This window comes from Stegostoma tigrinum, chromosome 27 (genome assembly GCF_030684315.1).
Source record: "Stegostoma tigrinum isolate sSteTig4 chromosome 27, sSteTig4.hap1, whole genome shotgun sequence".
Lineage (NCBI taxonomy): Eukaryota > Metazoa > Chordata > Chondrichthyes > Orectolobiformes > Stegostomatidae > Stegostoma > Stegostoma tigrinum.
The window spans coordinates 17,036,788-17,059,860 of record NC_081380.1 but is presented as its reverse complement, the minus strand read 5'-3'; the positions used below and the strand labels follow the sequence as shown (position 1 = coordinate 17,059,860).

Genomic DNA, 23,073 nt, shown 5'->3' with positions numbered 1-23,073 from the left:
GAAGGTAGTGTAGATGTAAAATCAGATCAGTCTTGATCACTTTGGTTGGTAGAGCAGGCTGGATGGGCTGATTGGCCTACACTTGCTTCAGATATTGACATGTTTCAGCAGTACCCTTCTCTCTCCCGTCCAGTCACTGTAAAAGACACAAGGAGCATTGTTAGCAGCTGTGTTTTCCTTTGTAATCAATAGCCACAATATGAGGAAGAGTTATGTGATCTATACTCCAAACTTAATTTCCTCCTATTCCCAGATCTAGGAACAATTGCACTGGTTGTCCTTGTGTACAGTTGGTAACAACTCCATGTATGCTCCATGAGGGATTTAACTTCTGGAGTTCCAGACTTGCCATTCTCTGTTGTCTGATAACAGAGAACAGCTCCTGCTTCAGCCTGGAGGTTGTATCCTACTCCATAAGGTTCCAGCTCTAACTTCATCAAATTGCCCAGGTTTTCTCCAAGGCTCTATTTTATAACTATCTGGTTATTGGACCCTTTAGATAACCATGCTTCTCGACTGACTGTGTGATTGAAATTGCTGATATTCCTTCTGTGTGTGCAGATCCAGAGAAAACCCAGGGCAGTCAATTTGTATACAACTCAGTAGAGGAAGCTATCAAAATGGTGGACAAAGCATATAAAAGGACCAGAGATGGGTGAGTAATTATCTCAGTAACACCAGCCTCAGACTGGAGCTTTCTGCATTATGTGATCTATATCCAATGCTGCCTGTTAGACTATGAATTGAGGATTAAGAATCTGCTGGCATTTTTTTTTTTAAAGACACGTACTGCGATAAAGGTATATTTAGCTGTGTTTCTATGTTTTGACATCTATTTTGCTATTTGATTTTAGTCTGAGTTTTCTGTCGCATTTTGACAGTGGTTACAATGAGCATGGATAAGTAAAGGAACTGTAGACTGGAGAAGAAAGTTTAGTTGGGAAGGTCTGGTGGGCTTTATGAAGAACTGTCATCTCTAAATTGAGCTGTTTACCAAATGTCAGGAACTGTGTACAAATCAGTGTTTAAAGCACAGAATGTTCTTGCAGTGGCAAATGGTTTTGTCAACAATGCAGCAATTCCTGGCTCTGTTTTCCTCCAGATTTTCAAAGAATGAGAAAAATCTTATGGAGCATAACATGATGGATGTAGATAGGTTGTTTCCTCTGACTGTTGAATCTAGAACCAGGGGACCTAATCTCAGAATAAGGGTGTAGCCTATTAAGACTGATATGGGGATAAATTGCTTCAGTCAGACTTTGGGAAAGCTTTGAAATTCCCTACCCCAAGGGGCTGTGGAAGCTCAATCATTGGGGAAGTGTAAGATGGAGATCAACGGAATTCTGGAAACTAATGTCTTTAAGGCATATGGAGATACGACAGGAAAATGGCATTGAGGGATAATAATCAGCCATGATCCAATTGAATCCAAATCAGACCTGACCAGCTGAGTAAGCTAATGTTTTTGCAATGTTCCATAGTACTGTACTGAAATATCAACCCAGGTTACTTGCATCCATGATCACCTGGTTCAGAACAATGAACAGTAAGGTAGTGATGAAAGTCCTGGAATTACTGAATCAACTTGATGTTTTTGGTCAAAGAGGAACTGAATAATTAAATTAATGGATAAACCAGGATCAGTCAAGGATCTTTTTCATCTTCAATTACAACGTGATTTGTTATCTGCTAACTGACTTCTGTAAAGGTGTCTTAGTTATTTATACCCTTATGGAGCATCTTGGAATATTACCCTGTGTTGAAAAAGCTGTGATTATCTGCTGCATGATATTTTATTGTTTGGCGTCTGTTGTTTTATCTGATAGCTGTTATATGATGATTCATATTTGTTGTCTTCGTCATTTCAGCCATAAACTGAAGATTGCTGAAAGGACTTTCACCTCATCTGACCTCCTTGCCTACTTCAAGCAGCCAATGGCAGAAACGAGAATGACAGTGAGGTCTGCAGAGTACCTCGAAAATGCACTGATTCTCATCCAGAATAACGTCAAGAAAGTCTACAAACGTTCACTGAATGCAACAGGTCAGTTTGGAAAGAGGCTGTGGACTGAGATTTAAGTACATTATTCCTTACAGTGTGATATTCTGGGCAGCCATTCCTACTGTCACCATCTGTTGGTGAAGTGTAAGTACAGCCAACTATACTTTCAGATATCTTCTGTCCAATTTTGCCATGTTCCTCACTGTAACTTTTATTCCTTTGCAAAAATACACAAGCTTTCTTACCATAGGCAAGACAAATTGAACCCCAGCTTGACCGAAATGTTCTCAACAGGAACAATCTATTAATTAATTCATAGACCATAAATCATAAAGATATATCATAAATGAATTTCTCAATTTGCGTAAATTAAATGATACATCACATGTATCATATTAACTTGGGATCGAGCAGTCAAATTTAGTTTGATCTATGTCTTACCACAGCCAATAGGGCTTTACGAGCCAACAAAGTGTAGAGCTGGATGAACGGATCCGGCCAAGCTGCATCTTGCTCCTAAGACGCTGCTGGGCCTGCTGTGTTCATCCAGCTCTACTCTTTGTTATCTCAGATTCTCCAGTATCTGCAGCTCCTATTATCACTGAGACAATAGGATTATGCTAGAGATTGCAATGTTCTCACGAATGTGTATATCATCCAGATCTATTAACACAGGCTGACCTGGACACCATCTTGCGGATCACAGGCTGCTCAGCTAGCTTCCTGCCCATAGAATGTGAGGACAATTGTTGGTCAAACCGGTACAGGACTGTCACCTCCAACTGCAACAACAGGTAGGTTTTGATGAAGCTGATGAGGACTTTCTTCAGAATGAATTCCGAGTCAATTACTCAAGCACCGACTTGAGATAATTCATCAACCATCAGATCTGCAGTGAAATGTTTTCTTATTTGAAGCAAAAATCCTACCATATTTTCAGAACCACATCAGTAGATACCCACAATTAAAGTAGTAAAATACAACATGTGATTTAATTAAATTCACCAGATGATAGACAATATCCACCTGGACCACATAACCACCACACACTTAGCAATACGTCTATGTATGGCAATTGTAGGCAAGTTAATATGGTTGAAGACAAATAAAGGTCCCTAATGAAATTTGAAACTGTAGAGTTTTTTTTATTCACTTGTGGGAAAAACATTTATAGCCTGTCTCTAGCTGTCCTCGAAAAGGTGGTGGTGAGCTGCCTAAGACCCTTTGAATATGTACAAAAATTGCTGGGGTGAGTCAGAATCCAGGTTTAATGCAAAAATACACAATAGTTTTTCTACCAGCAATTCATGAATAGTTTAACATGTTATAAATCCTTTCTCAACATCTTCTACTCCAGTAAATTTCTTATTCAGAATCTCCACACTTTCAAGTGAAGTAAAGTCAGCTTTATTTTTGTCAAATCATTCGTCAGACATGGGTATCACTACCTGACCAGCATTCTGTTGTCTATCACTGATAGAGGGCAGCTAAGAGTCAACTACAATATTGTGGGTCTGAGTCATATATTGACCAGGCCAGGGAAAGACAGAAGTTTCTTTCCCTAAAGGACATGAATGAACCAACAATGGCTCCATGATCATCATTTGATTCTTAATACCAGATTTTTACAGGATTTAATTTCCATAGTTGGATTTGAATCTGGGACTCCAAAACAATAGTTGGATCTTTACCATAATAGCCCAATGATAAAACACTAGGCTATTGCCTTCCCCATGTTATTTTCACTCCTTTTATCACTTAAAGTTATATTGACGTAACTGCTTTTTATGTAACTATAAATATAACTTTAACTGTGTTTTATGCATTATATTTTATAATATTTCAAACTGTACATAGATTTCTAAATCTTAGAGACATGAAGAGAACTGAGTTAGTGTAGGAAAATACATTAAGATAGAACAGCATTTGAATGGAGACTTGAGGGCCTGAATGGCCTAATCCAGTTACATATTACTATATATCATTTACAGATCATAGTAATCTAGGACAAACTTTGGATTTAAAAGAATTCATCTCAGAAACTACTAAATGACAGACAGATTACTTAAGTGTGCGGAACAATAACAAATAAACTTTAATGCAGAAAAGCATAAAATATTGTACGTGAAATGAAATGTGTTCCATAATTGTGTTGCAGTAGCACAATCAACATGTGCACTCAAGGCAGGGGAACAATTAATGCTGCCGGAGTTTTTCAGCAAATAACAAGAATAGCAGAGTGTAAGACAAAGACTTCCTGCTCCAATTGTAGAGTGTTCTGGTCAGCCTAGCTCCGAGCACTCTATAAGTAGTTCTGAGTGTTGCAGCACAATCGACGTATGCGATCACAGATGCAAATATTTATTCAGTCCATCTTATCTGTGATCATAAAGAAAGGTCTGTCTACCCTAATCTAGTAATCTGGTCAGAGACTATGTCAATGCAAGTCAGTATCTAAATACTGCTTAAATGTTACACAAGTTTCTGACTCAACCTCCCCTTTCAGACTGTGAGTTTCAGACTATCATCCCTCTCTAAATGAAAAAGATTCTCTGCAACTCTCCTCATAGTCTTTTACCTTAAGTCAATGCCTCCTGGTTATTGACCTTTCCCTTCATGGAAAATGTGCCTTTCCAACTATCCTATTTGTCACCTCCTAATCGTATACACCTTTATAAATCTTCACTGCTCCATGGAAAATCACCCCAATCTGCTCAACCTTTCTTCATATCTCAGCCCCTCCTAGACACCATACCGGTAGATCTCATCTGCACCCTTTCTCGTGCAATGAATCCTTCCTATAATTTTGATGACCAGAACTGCAATCTGTACACCAAATGTGGTGTTTTATGCAGTTCTATCAAAACCTCCATTTGCTCTTCTAGACTTTGCCTCGGCTAGTGGAAGCAAGTCTCTTATTTGCCTTCCTTATTACTTTATAAACAGCCTGCTAACTTCAGGAACGTATGGTCTCTCTGACCTCAAGCATTTCCTATGATTCACAGAGTAATCCCTTGACTTGTTCGCACATCCCCTGCCTAAGTGCCTTACCTCACACTTGTCCAGGTTGAATTCCATTTGCCAATGCTCTGCCCAGCTGACCAGTCTGTTGATATCCTCATAGAAACCTAGAGATGTAAAGCACTGAAACAGACCCTTCAGTCCAACTCATCCATGCTGACCAGAAATCCTAAATTAATTGAGACCTATTTGCCAGCATTTGGCCCAAATCCTTCTAAACCCTTCCTGCTCGTATACCCATCCATATGCCTTCTAAATGTTGTAATTGTACCAGTCTCCACCACTTCCTCCGCAGCTCATTCCATACATGACCACCATGTGAAGAAATTGCCCCTTAGGCCCTTTTTATATTTTCCTGCTCTCACCTTGAACTTCTGCTCTCTAGTTTTGAACTCCCTTACCCTGAGAAAATGACCTTGGTTATTCATGCTATCTATACCCCTCATGATCTGATAAGGCCACCCCTCGGCCTCCTATGCTCCAGGGAAAATAACCCCAGCCTATCCTGCCTCTCCCTAAAGCCCAAACCTCAAGCACCAACAACATCCTTTTAAATCTTTTCTGCACCCTTTCAAGTTTAGCAACATCTTTCCTATAGCAGGGAGGACAGAATTGAAGTCAATATTCCCAAAGAGGGCTAACCAATGTTCTGTACAGCTGCAACATGACATCCCAACTCCTATCCTCAATGCATTCACCAATGAAGGCAAGTGTACCAAATACCTTTTTCACTACCCTGTCTATCTGAGACTCCAAGGTCGCTTTGTTCAGCAATACTCCCCAGGACCTTATAATTAAGTGTGTAATTCTTGCCTTGAATTGCCTTTCCAAAATGCAGCACCTCACATTTATCTAAATTAAACCCACTTTCTTCTCATTAGCCTAATGGCCCAACTGATCAAGATCCTGTTGTGCTCTTCTTCACTGTCCACTACTCCACCAATTTTGGTACAATCTGCAAACTTACTAACCATGCCTCCTATATTCACATCTAAATCCATTGCATAAATGACAAAAAGCAATGGACCCAGCACCAAACCCTATGGCACAACACAGGTCATATGCCTTCAGTCTGAAAAAACAACCATCCACCACCACCATTGTCTTCTATCTTAAAGCCAATTTTGTATCAAAATTGTTAGCTCTGCCTGGTTCTCTGATAGCTTATGGCTATCTTCCTCGTTATTGACCATCCTACAAACTTTTGTGTCATCTGCAAACTTCATCATACCCCCTACATTTAAATCCAAATCATTAATGTAAACACGAAGGACCCTAGCATAAAGCCATTTGGAAATCCATTGAAGATGAGATAATGGGAACTGCAGATGCTGGAGAATTCCAAGATAATAAAATGTGAGGCTGGATGAACACAGCAGGCCAAGCAGCATCTCAGGAGCACAAAAGCTGACGTTTCGGGCCTAGACCCTTCATCAGAGAGGGGGATGGGGAGAGGGAGCTGGAATAAATAGGGAGAGAGGGGGAGGCGGACCGAAGATGGAGAGTAAAGAAGATAGGTGGAGAGAGTATAGGTGGGGAGGTAGGGAGGGGATAGGTCAGTCCAGGGAAGACGGACAGGTCAAGGAGGTGGGATGAGGTTAGTAGGTAGCTGGGGGTGCGGCTTGGTGTGGGAGGCAGGGATGGGTGAGAGGAAGAACCGGTTAGGGAGGCAGAGACAGGTTGGACTGGTTTTGGGATGCAGTGGGTGGGGGGGAAGAGCTGGGCTGGTTGTGTGGTGCAGTGGGGGGAGGGGACGAACTAGGCTGGTTTAGGGATGCAGTAGGGGAAGGGGAGATTTTGAAACTGGTGAAGTCCACATTGATACCATATGGCTGCAGGGCTCCCAGGCGAAATATGAGTTGCTGTTCCTGCAACCTTCGGGTGGCATCATTGTGGCAGTGCAGGAGGCCCATGATGGACATGTCATCTAGAGAATGGGAGGGGGAGTGGAAATGGTTTGTGACTGGGAGGTGCAGTTGTTTGTTGCGAACTGAGCGGATGACATTCCACATTAAACAGAGGTTCACCTGCACATCTGCCAATGTGGTATACTGCATCCACTGTACCCGGTGTGGCTACCTCTACTTTGGGAAACCAAGCGGAGGCTTGGAGACCGCTTTGCAGAACACCTCCGCTCAGTTCGCAACAAACAACTGCACCTCCCAGTCGCAAACCATTTCCACTCCCCCTCCCATTCTCTAGATGACATGTCCATCATGGGCCTCCTGCACTGCCACAATGATGCCACCCGAAGGTTGCAGGAACAGCAACTCATATTCCGCCTGGGAACCCTGCAGCCATATGGTATCAATGTGGACTTCACCAGTTTCAAAATCTCCCCTTCCCCTACTGCATCCCTAAACCAGCCTAGTTCGTCCCCTCCCCCCACTGCACCACACAACCAGCCCAGCTCTTGCCCCCCACCCACTGCATCCCAAAACCAGTCCAACCTGTCTCTGCCTCCCTAACCGGTTCTTCCTCTCACCCATCCCTTCCTCCCACACCAAGCCGCACCCCCAGCTACCTACTAACCTCATCCCACCTCCTTGACCTGTCCGTCTTCCCTGGACTGACCTATCCCCTCCCTACCTCCCCACCTATACTCTCTCCACCTATCTTCTTTACTCTCCATCTTCGGTCCGCCTCCCCCTCTCTCCCTATTTATTCCAGCTCCCTCTCCCCATCCCCCTCTCTGATGAAGGGTCTAGGCCCGAAACATCAGCTTTGGTGCTCCTGAGATGCTGCTTGGCCTGCTGTGTTCATCCAGCCTCACATTTTATTATCTTGGAAATCCATTGAAGACAGATTTCCAGTCACAGAAACAATCCTTGACCGTTACTTGCTGCTTTTGTATCTCCGCCAGTTCTGGATCCAATATGCCATTTTGCCTTGAATTCCACAGGCTTTTACCTTTTTGACCAGTCTACCATGAGGGGCTGTATTAAAAACTTGCAAAGATCCACGTAGACCACTCAAGTATATTAAAAACATCAATGACTACTGGCTGCCCTCTCAAAATAATTGATCAAATATGGCAAACATAACCATTCATTTAAGAAAAAACATGCTGAATACCCCTGTTTAATCTCCCAGAATTCTTTCTAATAACTTCCCCATTACTGAAATTAGACTGACTGGATTGTACTTTCCTGACAAAAAAAATCTGGAGTAGTCAGTCTCAGGCACTTTTAGCATCGAGATTGGAAGTGGAGGATTAGCCCGATGTAGCTCTTGGGGTCAGTGGACGTTAGTAGGACAATCCTAATAAGGTGGTGTAGTTATTAATAAATGGAAGGACACACCTGTACAACAGCTACAGTCAATGGGGTTGGATGTGCAGCCCCCTTATGTTTAAAATAGGGAGGACAATTCTGTCAGTGCCTTGGATCAGATATTTGCAAGGGCAGTCCTGAAGAAACCTGTGTCAGTAGAGGTTTAGAGAAACATTCCTGACAGATTCCAAGTCTTTGAGGGTTGGAAAAGAAGTCCTGAGGGAGCCTGGATCAGCAGATTATTGAAAGTGTGATCTTGCATTGGTCTTGAGACCATTAGGAGTTGGATGTGAAACAAACATGATATTAAATAAATTGATCCGGTCTTGATTGTATTTTTCCAGGAAGATTCCTTATCTGGGAGCAGCTAATAATGCCCTAGCCCGCTGGCTCCCAGCTGAGTATGAGGATGGTTTCTCATTTCCAAAGGGTTGGACTGGGAAGAAATTATATTCGCGATTTCGTTTGCCACTAGTAAGTTTAAAGATACCTGAGGCAAAGGATTTGATCAGTTCTGGCTCAATCACAGCTTGAACTTCAGTATTCAAAGCGAAATATGCAGACACTAAATTATTTATTTTTGGTAAACCTTGGTTAAGACAACAACTGCATATAATTTCAGAGGCAGTGATTCTAGCTAAACAACTGATGAAAACAAAAACCTTTTTATTATAAAGGCATGGATTGCTTTCCAGGTGTCAGTTTATCCTCTGAAACTTGCTCTGGTGAATATCAGATGTTGAAAGTTGTTAGAGCTGGAACTGTAGTGCTCATTTTTCTATTAATTTGGACAGTATATGGAAATGGATGCTGACTTAAATAAGTTTATTCAGGAAACAGCAGCCATCTGTGCTTTGGACCTAATGGATAACTCAATATTGTGTGATTGAAAATGTTGCATGTGTCGTGGATTCCCACATTTCAATACCTTTCAATAGTCTTCATATCCATATATCACAGTAGGAAACATTTTCAAGATGTAATCTATAATTCAAAATCTTGACAGCCTCACATCTACTGAATCTTCTCCATATTAGATTGTTGCACAGTGACTGAGTTTTATGATTCAGAGTTCTGTACTGAAGTTGAGGCTGCTGTATACGTCATGCTTATTTATGCAAATTTATGGGCGATCTTCCATTGTTCTCGGGACAACCTTCATTGTCTCCAAATCGTTTTCTGTTGATGTAATAACATGAGATTTCTCTACCTGGAGAAAATCTTCTGATCCAAAGAGGACAATGAAAGCACATGTTTACTGACATAGAGTTATAGGATCATATAGCATGGAAATAGACTCTTTGGTCCAACTCATCCATGCTGACTAAGTTTCCCAAACTAAACTAGTCCCTCTTGCCTGCTTTTGGCCTATATCCCTCTAAACCTTTCCTATCCATGTACCTGTCCTTTAAGTGTCTTTAGATGTCTTTTAAATGTTGTAATTATATCCACCTCTACCATTTCCTCTGGCAGATTGTTCCATATGCGCAGCACCCTCTATGTGAAAAAGTTGCCCCACAGGCCCGTTTTAAATATTTCCCTTCTCACCTTAAAACTTATGATATCCAATTTTGACTCCCCTACCTGGGGAAAAAACTTTGGCTAGCCACCTTATATATGTGTCTCATGATTTTATGAACTTCTGTGAAGTCATGCCTCAACCTCCTATACATCAAGGAAAAAGTCCCAGTCTATCCAGCCTCTCCTCATAACTCAAACTCTGCAGGCCTGGTAACATTCCTGCAAATCTCTTCTGCACTCTTTCCAGTTTAATAACATCCTTCCTGTAGCTGGCTGACCAGAATTGCACTCCAATTGTAGTCTTACCAATGTCCTGTAGAGCTGTAACATGATATCCCAACTCCTACACTTATTACTCTGACCAACGAAGGCAAACATGCCAAATGCCTTCTTCACCACCCTGTTTACCAGTAACTTCATTTCCAAGGAGCGATGTACCTGAGCCCCTAAGTTTTCTCTGTTCGACAACACCCCTCAGGGATGCCTTCAGGATTTGTGCACCCAAACACTTGGAGAATAGTACCTTTGTAATACATTTGAACAAGTTTACCGCTGCAGGAAGAAAATCAGATCACAAACTTGTTTGTTTTATACAGGTATACAGTTAGGATATTGCGTAGGCCTGAAAGGAATCACAAACTTTAATGAATTGAGTTTCATACAGTTTCGCCACAGCTTTTGCATTTAAAGTAAAAGGTAAAATTCAGAGTCTTAGTGGACTGTAGGCTGCTGTATCATTAGAGAGACAACTAGTTGTGGTTATAACCTGCAGGGCACCATATCTCAAGCAAGGGGTGAAAGTTGACCAAGTGGGACTATTATGGTAACATCATCCGGCATTGGAATTAAACCTATGTTAATGGCATTGCTCTGTATCATAAACCAACCATTCAGCCAACTGAACTAACTGACCCTGGCTGCTCAATATTTTTTAATGCCCATTTTCCAGGTTACCTGGAACTGCCAGGTTACGACTATCCCTAACTGTCATTTAGGGTTCTGTCTGGCAGATAAATCCAGATGGAGAGAAGTGCAACAACCTTCTTTCAATCTTGTGCAAGCCACCGAGTGGTTGATGCCCATGTATAGACCTGGACTAAAGAAAATTTGGCCTCTGTTTTTAGTGTATCTAGTTTCCTTTACTAAGGTCTGAGAGAGCCATTGAAATGTACACGTTTGACTAGAGTTGCCAAAGTGGCTGGACTACGTCACTACCCTGCCTCCTTACTCTCATGTGACTGCCAGACAACCATTCATAATAGAAGCTTTTAATCCCAGATACTTCATTAAGGTCAGAGGTGAATGTTTTCAATTGATGCATTCTGGCACTTTCAACAGATTTGCAGCCAGTACATTTTCAGAGCCTGGCACTGTGCTCTCAAAGGTATGACTTAAGTTAATGGTTATATGTTAATTTATTTCTTTTAATTTGTCAGGTACGAACCGTATCAAACCACATTCTACAAGTGGCCAATCAGATTGTCCCGTTGGATGAGGATCATACTCACTTCTTTGTACAGTGGGGCCAGTGGCTTGACCATGATCTAGATCTGGTTCCTCAATCTGGCAGCATCGAAACATTTAATAATGGTATTTGCTGTGATAAAACATGCACAAAAAGAAGTCCATGTTTTCCCATCAAGGTTAGGACACTTTGTACTTCATGCAAAGCCCAAATTAGCAAACTGCCAGATGATTTTCTCAAATAAAAGAAAAACAATTTGTTTTCCACCATTATTTTTAAAGACTTCCATCAGTCCGCTGGTAAAGTTCAAATCTTAAAGTCTTTTAGAGACTCACTGTGTCTCCTTCTTTTTCCTAATCACAATTACCACTCCCTTCCTCCGAAACTGCCTCTTCTACCCCTCTGCCCTTGTAAATTGAAGCTTCATCCTAATTTTCCTTCCTTTTCGATCTTTGAACATATTGTTTCTCAAATCCATGTTTATCTGCCTTGCAAATCTAATCCGATTTTATAACCAGCATGGCAATGGTATGATTCAAATCCACAACCGACATCCTCATTGACTTTGACAATGATAAATTATCTCTCCTCATCCAATGCAAATTCGGGGCTGCTTTTGGTGTTGTTGACTGCGCATTTTGCTGTAATACCATTCCTCTATTCTACAGGTCAATCTGATCTTCCTTGCTGATTTACTTCTCCTGATCTGATTGTCATCAGAACATCTCCATAAATAGTTTTTCTTCTGCTCTCTCTCTCACATTTAGCTTTGAAATATCATAAGGATTCACTCTTAAATCCCTTCATTCCTTCGTCTATATCCCACTATGTTGCAACATCCACTTGAGACATGCTTATCAGCTCCCAGGAATACAATGATGAAACCCAGTTTTATCTCTCCATTATCACTCTCAAACCATCCCCTGCTGATCTACAGGTCTGTCTTGAATGAACTGCAACATCCTCCAGAAAAATTGAGAGGAATCATTTTCAGTCCCAGACATGAGTTCACCTTGGCACATTCTGGCTAAGCTGAACTTGGCTATTACAAACCTTACGAAAGGTATCCATTTGACCTTTTAACCCCACATTGTCTCCATTACATAGACTTATTTTCACCTTTGCATCATCTCTGAAATTTACCCCCCACTTCAGTCCATTTGTCACCTCCAGGTTTAACAACTCCAATGCTGTTCTGTCCAGTCTCATGTCCTTCATGAATTTTAGCACGTCCAAATTACCCTGTCTACATTCCATTCATCCTTAACCCAAAATTATTACTGTTCTACATTGGTGCCAGGTTCCATGATGAATTCAATTTTATGTTCTCAATCTTCTTTGTAAAATTACATATGGCCTCTCCTTTCTCTATCATGGTAACCACCCTGTCCTTAAAAATGCACTCCTCAACCAAATGTGACCAAATCTTCAGCTGTCCAGACTCGTGCTGAAATTCTCAGCCAAACCCCCACTGTGTTCCACTACCTTCTAGTGATTTTTAAAGTGTTATTTGAGAACCCACATCTTTTAATAACCAATCTACTGTTCCTTTGCTAACCAATTCTACCTTTGAAATATCTTTGGAAGCTTGTGTTAAATTAAAGGCTGCATTTAAATTACTATTGCTGATACATGCCCACTGAAAACACAAAATGTCACTTGTATATTCCTGATAAATACCTACAAGCTCTCTGTCTGTAACAGTCATACATCTAACATACTCCTACAGACATATGCAGCCTTAACAATTTAGAGATGAGAGATGATTAACTCATTCTATGTTCCTGAGCAATTCTTTTTACCCTTCCCCACCCATCTCCTCCCCCTCTTCTGGGTGACACCACCAAAACACACCAGTAACTGTAAACGGTATTGATGTACACACTTTGAAATTAGTTCAGACTCTGCTGCTAATGACAACATTTTGATGGATCAAATCTTTTTTATTTTCTTATTACTCTGTATTGCATATATGTAGCAGTACAAAATTGTAGCTTGTAAATCATCAGCTTGCTTTTAACTGGATGCTGATATTCTGGGCAAGCATGTGCCTACATCTATGAAAATTGGGATGTACACATCTGAGTTCACTGAAATGATAGAGTCATAAAGTCATACCACATAGAAACAGGCCATTCAACACCCCATATCTGTGCTGAACAACAAACACCAAACTACACCTGGTCCATAGCCTACAGTGCCCTGGCATTTGAAGTGCTCATCCAGATACATCTTAAATGTTGCATGAGTACCTGCCTCTACCACCCTCTCAGGCAGTGCATTCCATATTTCTACCACCCTCTTGGTGAAAAATCGTTTCCTCAGATTCCCTTGAAATCACTTACACTTCACCTTGAAGTTATGCCCTTTGGTCTTAGACAACGCTGCCATGGGGAAGAGGTTCTCATGATCTACTCTGCCTATGCCTCTCATAGTTGTGTATACCTCAATCAGATCCATTACCTCCCTCCCCCAATCCCCAGCTTCATCTATTCCAAAGGAAACTAACCCTGCCCCACCTGGTCTCTCTTCTTAACTGTGACTTTTCGTCTAAGGCAACATCCTCATGAATCTCCTGTGCACTCTCTCCAGTTCTTTTGATGGTGTGGTGACCAAAGCTACATACAGTATTCCATCTGTGGCCTAACCAAAATTGTATAATGTTGTATCAAGACTTTCATACTCCTATATTCTATGCGATGGCTAATGAGGACAAGCATCTGTTTGCCTTCTTCACCCGTCAGTCTTCCAGTGCTGACACCTTCAGGGTTCTATGGGCTTGTATATCAAGGCTCCTTTCTCCTCAGTACTGTCTAGGATCTGCAATCACTCAAATATAATAAGTGAAATATTATAGATCTTGGCAGTCACTCAATGCCAGTCCAATATCCTGCATAAATATCAGTCTTTTCTAGTATCCCATCAGTTCCTCAATCCGACTCAGAGAGGAGCCTTTCGACCAATGGTATTTTTAGTTTGGAAATCTATGATAGCTAGACTTCTAACTTTTGACAGCTCCATGGATGTTTTGCAGAAATTTCCAATAAGTGTTAGGTTTGCTAACTTAAATTACTTGTATTCTTTGACATGAACAAAGAATTATCAGTTGTAACAGATATTCTCACATGAACAGCCACAATCTCATCACCACCTCCTCCTAACCACTCCATTCAGTCAAGAAGACAATATGCTACGTTTTACCTTTGTTTATAACTGGTTGAATGAAAATGAAAAGGCATCATTTTTAAAAGTGCTGTTGTTATATTTCTCCTGGATTGTTGTTAGCAGGTCCAGGACATTGATCTGCAATTACTGGAACTTTGTGCATAATCTTGGAGTCATGACGACTCTATTGATACTTGATGTTAGGTCTCGCGTCATTAAGGGAAAGGTTCTCAATTTTGTCAAAAAAAGCTGCATGTATCTATATTTGCAAATGTATCTCTGAGAGACAACACAAGTCTTGGAATTTAAGTTATTAATTAATTTACTTATGTGTGCATTGATGTTTGAAATTAACTTTATTCTTGTGCTTGTCTTTCATTGTCAGATACCTCTAGATGACTCCAGGTTCAATAAGAGCACAAGCTGCATGCCTTTTTTTCGATCTGCTCCTACGTGCAACACTGGTAACCTGGGCTCACTGTCTGGACATGTTAATGTTCGGGAACAGCTAAGTGCAGTGACATCCTTCATTGATGCCAGCATGGTGTATGGTAGTGGTAAATCCATTGCAAATCAACTCCAAAACTATACAAATGATTTAGGATTGCTGGCAATTAACCAGAACCACTCTGACAATGGGCTGGAATACTTACCATTTAGCAGCAAACATTCAGAGAGGCCTTGTGCTAAGAACCCCAATGGTAGTGGAGTTCCATGTTTCTTAGCAGGTAAGAATTTCAGCATATAACATGTCATGTGCATATGGAATACTTCTCATTAATGTGCTACAGCATCTTCCCCAATGAAATTGTAAGCTCAGAACTCCTTGGATAAAAGCTTCTTTAGATCAAGGAAACACATTCCAAAGTATTCTGCTCAGCACTGTAACCAGTGAGTGGGGTGAAGTCTGTTAAGCATGCTTTTGCTACTCACATTTTAGATGCACCGTGCCTACATCACTCAGATTTAGTGGATTGGAGAAGGAAATGTTAAATCCAAAACTTTTAGAGCTGAAAATGACTTAAATTGCAAATGAAAGGCAGGAGATGGACTAATGCTTGAATATGAAACGCACAGGTTAAAATTGCTGAGCTTTTACATTGCTACTTAGTTGATGAGAAATAAACTGCCCCCCATTGTTTCCAAAGGGAAGCCAAAAATTAATCTAAAAATTCTGTGGATGTTGTAAATCAGGAACAAAAGCAAAGTTGCTGGAAAAGCTTAGCAGTCCATCGGTGAAGGAAAAAACAGAGTTAATGTTTCAGGTTCGGTGATCCTTCCTCAGAACTGAATGTAATTAATGAATCTTTTCCTTAAGCTTTCTGTTTTGAGAATGGTTTAATGAATTGTTATATAGATTTTTTTTGATCAGGATACCTTCCATTGTTGGTCAGGTTACTTATTATTCCCAATTAATGAAATCAAACCAGTTCTATCATGGGAATTTGTTCTTCTTCTGTTGGACTTTTACTGCTACTGGTATCAAGGAATAGCAGGGAATGGTTCATGAATGTCAATTTTTCAGTCAAATATGTAGACTCATCTCAATGATGCTCATGCAGGGGTATGGATCCACGTTAGGTTAAGAAGCGCAGTGAAATGCAAACTAAAAAACGTGCAAAAGTAAAAGAGAAAAAGAAAATAGTCTCAGAGTGGAAATGTTCCTGTCAGAAAAAGATGTAAATGATTTTCTACAATTGTGCAAAATTGCTACCAATATGACCTTCACCTTATCCACAGGAGATGGACGAGTAAATGAGCATCTGGGGATATTATCCTTTCATGTCTTGTTTCTGCGGGAACACAATCGCTTGGCGAGAGAGCTGAAGGGGCTGAATCCGCACTGGAGCGGTGAAACAATCTACCAGGAAGCAAGGAAAATCATGGGTGCATTTCAGCAGGTAAAATATTGCAAGTGACATCCAAACTAAAAGATACATTTTGTACTGTATGCTATCTGATCTTTTTATGCTGCATCCTGACCTATGTTAGCTTTCAACCAATGTGCAATCGTAAACTTTGCTGAAGAGTGCTGGAATGCCTTTAAATTGGGCAGTCAGAGTTCAATGAGATATTAATAAATGTAGTGAAATTGTAGAATTGCTTTTCCATCATTAATGCTTCCATTGCATTTAGCAGAAATTGTATCTGTACAGAAAGACTTATCAGGTATGGTAGATTATAAATAAAATGTTCACAATTGATTAGCAGCTTTTATAACCTCAGGATGTTCCAAAGCACATTGCAACAAACCAACAGAGAATTTTAGAAGTGTAGTCACTGCTTGCAATGCTGGAAGCTGGGTTGTCAATTTACAAAGAGCAATCTTCCACAGATAGTGATCTGATAACGACTAGGCGCTGCTTGGCCAGCTGTGTTCATCCAGCTCTACACTTTGTTATCTTGGATTCTCCAGCATCTGCAGTTCCCATTATCTCTGATAATGACTAGATTTGTTTTTAAATGTTAGTGCAGAAATACATATTAGCAAGGACACTGGGGATAACTGATATGATCTTCATCAAAATAATGCACCAGAGGAAGTAATGAGGCCATACTCTTATGTCTGACCTGGAAGATGGAATCTCCAACAATGTAGCACACCCTCAGTGCTATGGGAAATCATAAAAGTCTCAGCCTGGGCTTTTGTGTTGAAATCCCTGTAGCAGCACTTGAAACTATAGTGTTCTGACTTAAAAGTGAAAATGCTATCAATTAACCCACTGCTGTGTATGCTTGAAAATAAAACAAGTAAATTTAATGAATCTTAATCATGTTTTAAATTTTTGCAAAATCCTAGCAGCATCACTGATTTTGAATTATTCTCTTTTCCTGCCAAATTCCGGATCTTTATGCCATTATTGACAACCCTGATCCACAGAACCCCGACAGTGTAGAAACATGCCATTTGGCCCAACAGGTCCACACTGACCAAGCCTCCAAAGAGTATCCTACCCAAACCCATGCCCCGCCCGTTCCCTGCATTTCCTATGGCCATTCCTCTCCCTGACTCCTTTTTGACAGATAAGAACCAACCCACTTAGCCTGCACATCCCTGAACACCATGGGCAATTTAGTATGGCTCATCCACCTAACCTGCAGATTCTTAGACTGCGGGAGGAAACTGGAGTACCTGGTGGCAACCCACACAGACACAGGAAAAACATGTAAACTCTACACAGACAGTCGCCTGAGGCTGGAATCGAACGAAAACCCCTGGGCTGTGAGGCAGAATTCTAAAACTGAGCCACTGAGCCACTCTATAATCACTTTTGTGATTAATTGGAATATCATATGTTTATTGGATGCTTGAGCTCAAAAAGAGTTGCCATCAAATTAAGAAAACTTTATTGCACTTATAATTGAGTGAAAGACTGGTGCGGTGTTCTAGTCTTAAATCCATACTTTTCTAGAGATCTTCCTTCTTGGTAGACAATACATTTACCCATTCCTCTCCCTGACTCCTTTTTGACAGATAATAACCTACAGAGACTATGTTCCTCGACTGATTGGTTCAGATGCAATGCAGAAATATCTTCCTCCATACAAGGGTTACAATGAATCTATTGATCCTAGAATTGCCAATGTTTTTGCTACGGCCTGTTTCCGATATGGTCATGTCACCATTCAGCCAATTGTCCATCGTTTCAATGAGAGCTACCAAGAACATCCACTTTACCCAAACCTGCTCCTACACAATTCCTTCTTCTCTTCTTGGAGAATTGTTGATCAGGGTAAGTAATAAATCTCAACTTAAATTAATCAGATGCTACCAGTGAAGCAGCAGCGTAAAAAACAAACTGCCTCTGGATGTTGCTCAAACATTGCAACTGTTTCTCAGCAGTCAGTGCACATTGAAGAAGGCCAGTACACCACATAGATGTGTTGTATTAGTAAGCTGGAGCATTGTCAGTGAGTCTGACACCATTCCAGAACAGGTAAATACCCAAGATCTCCAAGGATGCCAAGCAAAGGGTTTTAGCTGCATTTCACCAACTCCTGTTGTTGTAGTGTACAACAAATAATTTGCAGAGATTGTAGAAATGTGATCTAGTTCAACAACGTATGCTTCACATAAAGCAACACTGTTGACAAGTGTAAATTGTCATATCAGTTATAAATGTAAATATCTTCTGAATCTGCCGAATGACTAACTTGCTGGTGTTCAATAATAAATTATAAAGGGCCTTTAATAATTGCTTGCAATGTAGAATGCTATTTCTTGTATTTTGGGGAATACAGTTATGTTTAAGTTTAAGATGTGTTGAGAGTTGTGTGTGCATTTTTGGGTGTATTGTCATTAATGCACACCCACTCAAAAATGTCAATGCATTTCCGTTAGCAGCTTTTTAGCCTGTTTATGATTACTCAAACATTTTTCCACAGTTTTGTTCCAGATTTGCAATTTCCCTTGCAATGCTGAGTAAGTTTATTGATTACAGGATGATTCACATAGATGTTCAGCTACAGACTGTTGATCTTTTTTGGTAAATGATCTAATGTGCCTGATTTTGTGAGATGTTATGCTCTTTAGGCGTGAATGTTAGTACAAATTAGTAAAACACTTGTTGATTTTTTACATCTAACATTATCAACGTTTTCTACTACACATTACTAGAATTTGTTATGTGTTGTCCATTTTAATACGTACAGATGTGGTGAAAGTGTGTTTACATGTAACAATGTACACTGATTTTTCAAAGGATACATTTGTCTTCATGCGAGTATGTTTGTGCACTCAGGCCCATGTGAGCATTGTACACTTATGGAAATACAGATACCGTACACAAATGCATTCATCTTTTGGCATGACAGAAGACAGTCATCTTCTAGCTACTGACTTTAGAATGACAGGACTTGAAGTAAATCTTTAAGGTCTCAACGGAATGAGGTATAACTGCAATATTACAGTGAACACATAGAGCTATTGGTTTTGTGGGAAGTGGTTATGAAGAAACTCTGTGTTTGATCAAGAGCTGGGGGCTTATTACTGTCTGTAATTATTAGTACTTCCCAACCAATGGAAATTGAAGATAAGAAAACAAACTGAAAAATACTGTGGAGAAAACCTGTTACTAATATTAATTGCCATGACATTTTATTCTTTCAGGTGGAATTGACCCAATTCTTCGGGGGCTACTGGCCAATCCAGCCAAGCGTCAGGAACAAGATCGGATGATAGTGGATGAACTTCGGCAACATTTATTTGAGTTGACAAGTCGCCTACCATTGGACCTAGCTTCGTTAAATTTGCAACGTTCCAGGGATCATGGACTCCCAGGTATTGGGGAACACTTGCAGACATTTGAACATATGAGTAATTTCCTATACTTACAATGAAGTACATCCCAAGATAAAAATACATATACAGACTTAAAATAAGTAAACATTCAGATTCACATGCTATACACACATATGCATGTGCATAAGCATGAAGTCAGTATAAACACATCCATGCAGACACACATGTGTACACTTTTCCAGCATACTTTGTATTCAAAATACTTTGTGTTCGTTGCAGAATGCTGCAGCAATGTGTTCTTATGAACAGAAATTTACCCTAAATACCTGATGTGCAAAAGATAGCATTCTTGCAGTGCAAACAATTTCCTTCTATACTGTTGCAATATATGCTGAAAATGGTGCAAGTTGCCCACTTCTAACTATTGCAACAGGTGGAAATAAATGATGGTGAACCGTGTGAAAGATGTTTGTTCTCTAATTTGGTTTGCACTACTGTAAAACGCTGTTGCACTGCAAGTACTAATTAGAATCAATTTTATTTTCTAACATCATTTTAACAACATTATTCTGACTGCAAGCCATAGTGAATCTAATGGTCTAGGGTAAGAGGAAATCATGATATATGAGCTGAGGTTGAGGGGGGGCCTGACTGAAGTCGACAAAATCATGAGCAGTATAGACAGGGTGGATAGCAAGAAGCTTTTTCCCCCCAGAGTGGGGGATTCAATTACGAGGGGTCATAATTTTAAGGTGAGAGGGGAAATGTTTAAGGGAGATATGTGTGGAAAGTTCTTTATGCAGATGGTGGTGGGTGCCTGGAACATATTGCCAGCAGAGGTGGTAGAAGCAGGCACGACTATGTCATTTAAGTTGTATTTGGTCAGATACGTGAATAGGCAGGGAGCAATGGAAAATAGGTGACAGGTTTAGATAGAGGATCTGGATCAGCGCAGGCTTGGAGGGCTGAAGGCCCTGTTCCTGTGCTGTAATGTTCTTTGTTCTTTGTTACTTGTATTATAGGAAATGGTCATAGAGCGGTGGGGATGGGGTGGATCAGGATTTTGAAAGATCTGGCGAATTTTAAAAGGAAGGGAATGTATGCAACTTGACATTTTTGCAGTTTTATACATCTTATCTGCCTTTCAAGAATATTAATGAATCCACCAATAAAGAGGACTGCTACCATTCCTGGAGAAGAATCTTGCCATGTGAGCTGAGTTTAAATGGTCTTGCCAATTCATCTTTCATTCCAGTGTGTTTTATGCCTTGGCTCCTTCTCCTACCAGGAAAAAAAGGGATTGGTTCGAAGGGGGTTCAGGGTGTCCAGATCTGGGCTGTTTGTTAATTTTAAAGATCTGCTGAATCTCCTTAGCACTGTGAAAACCCAGCCCCACGTTGCTAAGACATCAAAAGAGGAATTTAATTATTAAAGAGTTGTCGTATCTAATGCAATTGATCATAGTGTAATTAATTACATTAGGAGATAATTCCCTTTAAAATCTGAGTATCATCCCTGAGGGCATAAATTTTCTTGTGGCATTTAGTACTTTGAATGCTTTGTACACTCCCACGTAACGTGTCATCATCAGTTTTTGAATAAGTCTTCCTTTCTCATGTAATTTTGTTGTTCTATCATGATGCCCCATTTTCTAATAAACAAGCACTGCTTTGTGCTTACAGTCTACTACCGGCTGCCAAGTCTCTGTCACTGCTGTTTAACATTGAACCATTAGGAAATTGACAGCCATGACCTTGGGTGAGAATGCAGCTGGCAGTAAAAGTGAGTTGTAGAAATCATTGGAGAGTCCAAGCATGCTCACTTCCAGTAATTTATTATTGCCTTTGTAGTTTATTGGGGTTCTGACATTGTGCGATTAATATTAGTATTTTACAACAATCACCAAATGATTTGTTTAAACTATCAATATTGCAGTGAGTAATTTATTATATGGTACATGATGCAAGTAAAGGAGGTCCCAGATCCCATTCCTAGGGTGTGCATATTCATTGCTCTGTTTAGAGTGGTGGGGAAGCGAAAATTGATTCCTGTTTCTGTACAGGCTGCTATTGGATATAACTGGCTGGTCTTTGGGCAAAGACAGCATTCAAGTCCCCTGTGTCAGAAATGCGTAGCTGGCCAACTCTCACTTAAATGGCCATGAGAGTTGAGCTGGAACATGGGAGTGGAAGTTGAGAGAGAAAATTAAGTTGAGAGGAGAAATGAACCAATTGTTTTGTTTCCCTTCCCTCTGTTCTGATCACAGGTTACAATGCTTGGAGGAGATTTTGTGGTCTTTCTGAGCCCAAGAATATGACAGAGCTTACTGCAGTCCTCAGAAATGCAAACTTGGCAAGCAACCTGTTCAAGCTCTACAGAACCCCTGAGAACATTGAGCCATGGTTAGGAGGAATATCTGAGCCAGCTGTGAATGGTGGAAAGCTGGGCCCACTGTTTGCCTGCCTTGCAGGGCAACAGTTCAAAAACCTACGAGATGGAGACAGGTAAATGATAACTTATTGTATGCATGAAAGTCAACAAGAGTTTATATGAAAACTTCACCAACTCATTCATGCAGATGAATAATAGCTCCGAATCAGAGGCTTAGAACTGAATTTTAAAGCTTTTCCTTGAGTCCCAGCCTTGAGCACCAATGAAACTCTATCACTGTAGGGAATGATTTTTGACAATTCTTGGTTCAATTAAATTTAAGACCATGTTCTGGAGAAGGGCTCACTGACTTCCTCACCGTTCCTAATTCCTCCTTCTGCTGTTCTCAACCTGGTCTCCAGCTGTTACTAATGTTGCCAATGGCTTGAGGGGAGAAAGCTGGCATTCACTCAGCAGGTTAGATTGATGTGTGTAAACTAGTGGCTGGACAGTGTTGGAGGAAACATGCATGTGGGGAACATAGGGGTAGTCTGTTCAAGAGAATGGCCGCTTCTCAGCTGAGGGTTCTTTACTGTGGGTTATTTGTCTTTGGCTGTCATGTTGAGCTCAGTCCTGTCTTCAGCTGAAGAAATCTTGGCTAATTTTCATTTCTGCATAACAAAACCAAATGAGGTTAAGTTTTTCAATTTGTTTCCTGTGACTCACAAAGACTGCGATCTTTCACTGTCTATGCTTTGACTCTACACAATGTGCACAAGGGATCATTTTCTCAATGAGAGGAAACTAAGCAACTTAGACTAAATATAGGCCATACAACAGCTAGTGAGATGCTAATATAGTGAGTAACTTCTCTCCACTAATTGCCCAAAGGCCCAGGCTAACACCCAGGGGTCATGAGCTTGAATCATGATAGCTGGTGGAGTTTAAATTCAACTAACTTAAAATCTGGAATTGAAACCTAGTCTCAATAATGGTAGCTACAAAACCGCATCAA

At 40.5% G+C, this 23,073-nt stretch overlaps 1 protein-coding gene across 1 annotated transcript in view; it reads left to right on the top strand.

The window, feature by feature from the left end:
• Positions 1-584: 584 nt before the first annotated feature.
• LOC125464415 (eosinophil peroxidase-like) overlaps positions 585-23,073 on the top strand; it is a 36,478-nt gene continuing 13,989 nt past the window's right edge. The window contains exons 1-10 of the mRNA XM_048556729.2: positions 585-655; positions 1,869-2,044; positions 2,664-2,796; positions 8,640-8,769; positions 11,253-11,459; positions 14,832-15,174; positions 16,187-16,347; positions 17,922-18,180; positions 19,557-19,727; positions 21,955-22,192. Of these exons, the coding sequence (XP_048412686.2) occupies positions 621-655; positions 1,869-2,044; positions 2,664-2,796; positions 8,640-8,769; positions 11,253-11,459; positions 14,832-15,174; positions 16,187-16,347; positions 17,922-18,180; positions 19,557-19,727; positions 21,955-22,192 (1,853 nt within the window). The 5' untranslated portion in view covers positions 585-620. The remainder of the gene's footprint in view (positions 656-1,868; positions 2,045-2,663; positions 2,797-8,639; positions 8,770-11,252; positions 11,460-14,831; positions 15,175-16,186; positions 16,348-17,921; positions 18,181-19,556; positions 19,728-21,954; positions 22,193-23,073) is intronic.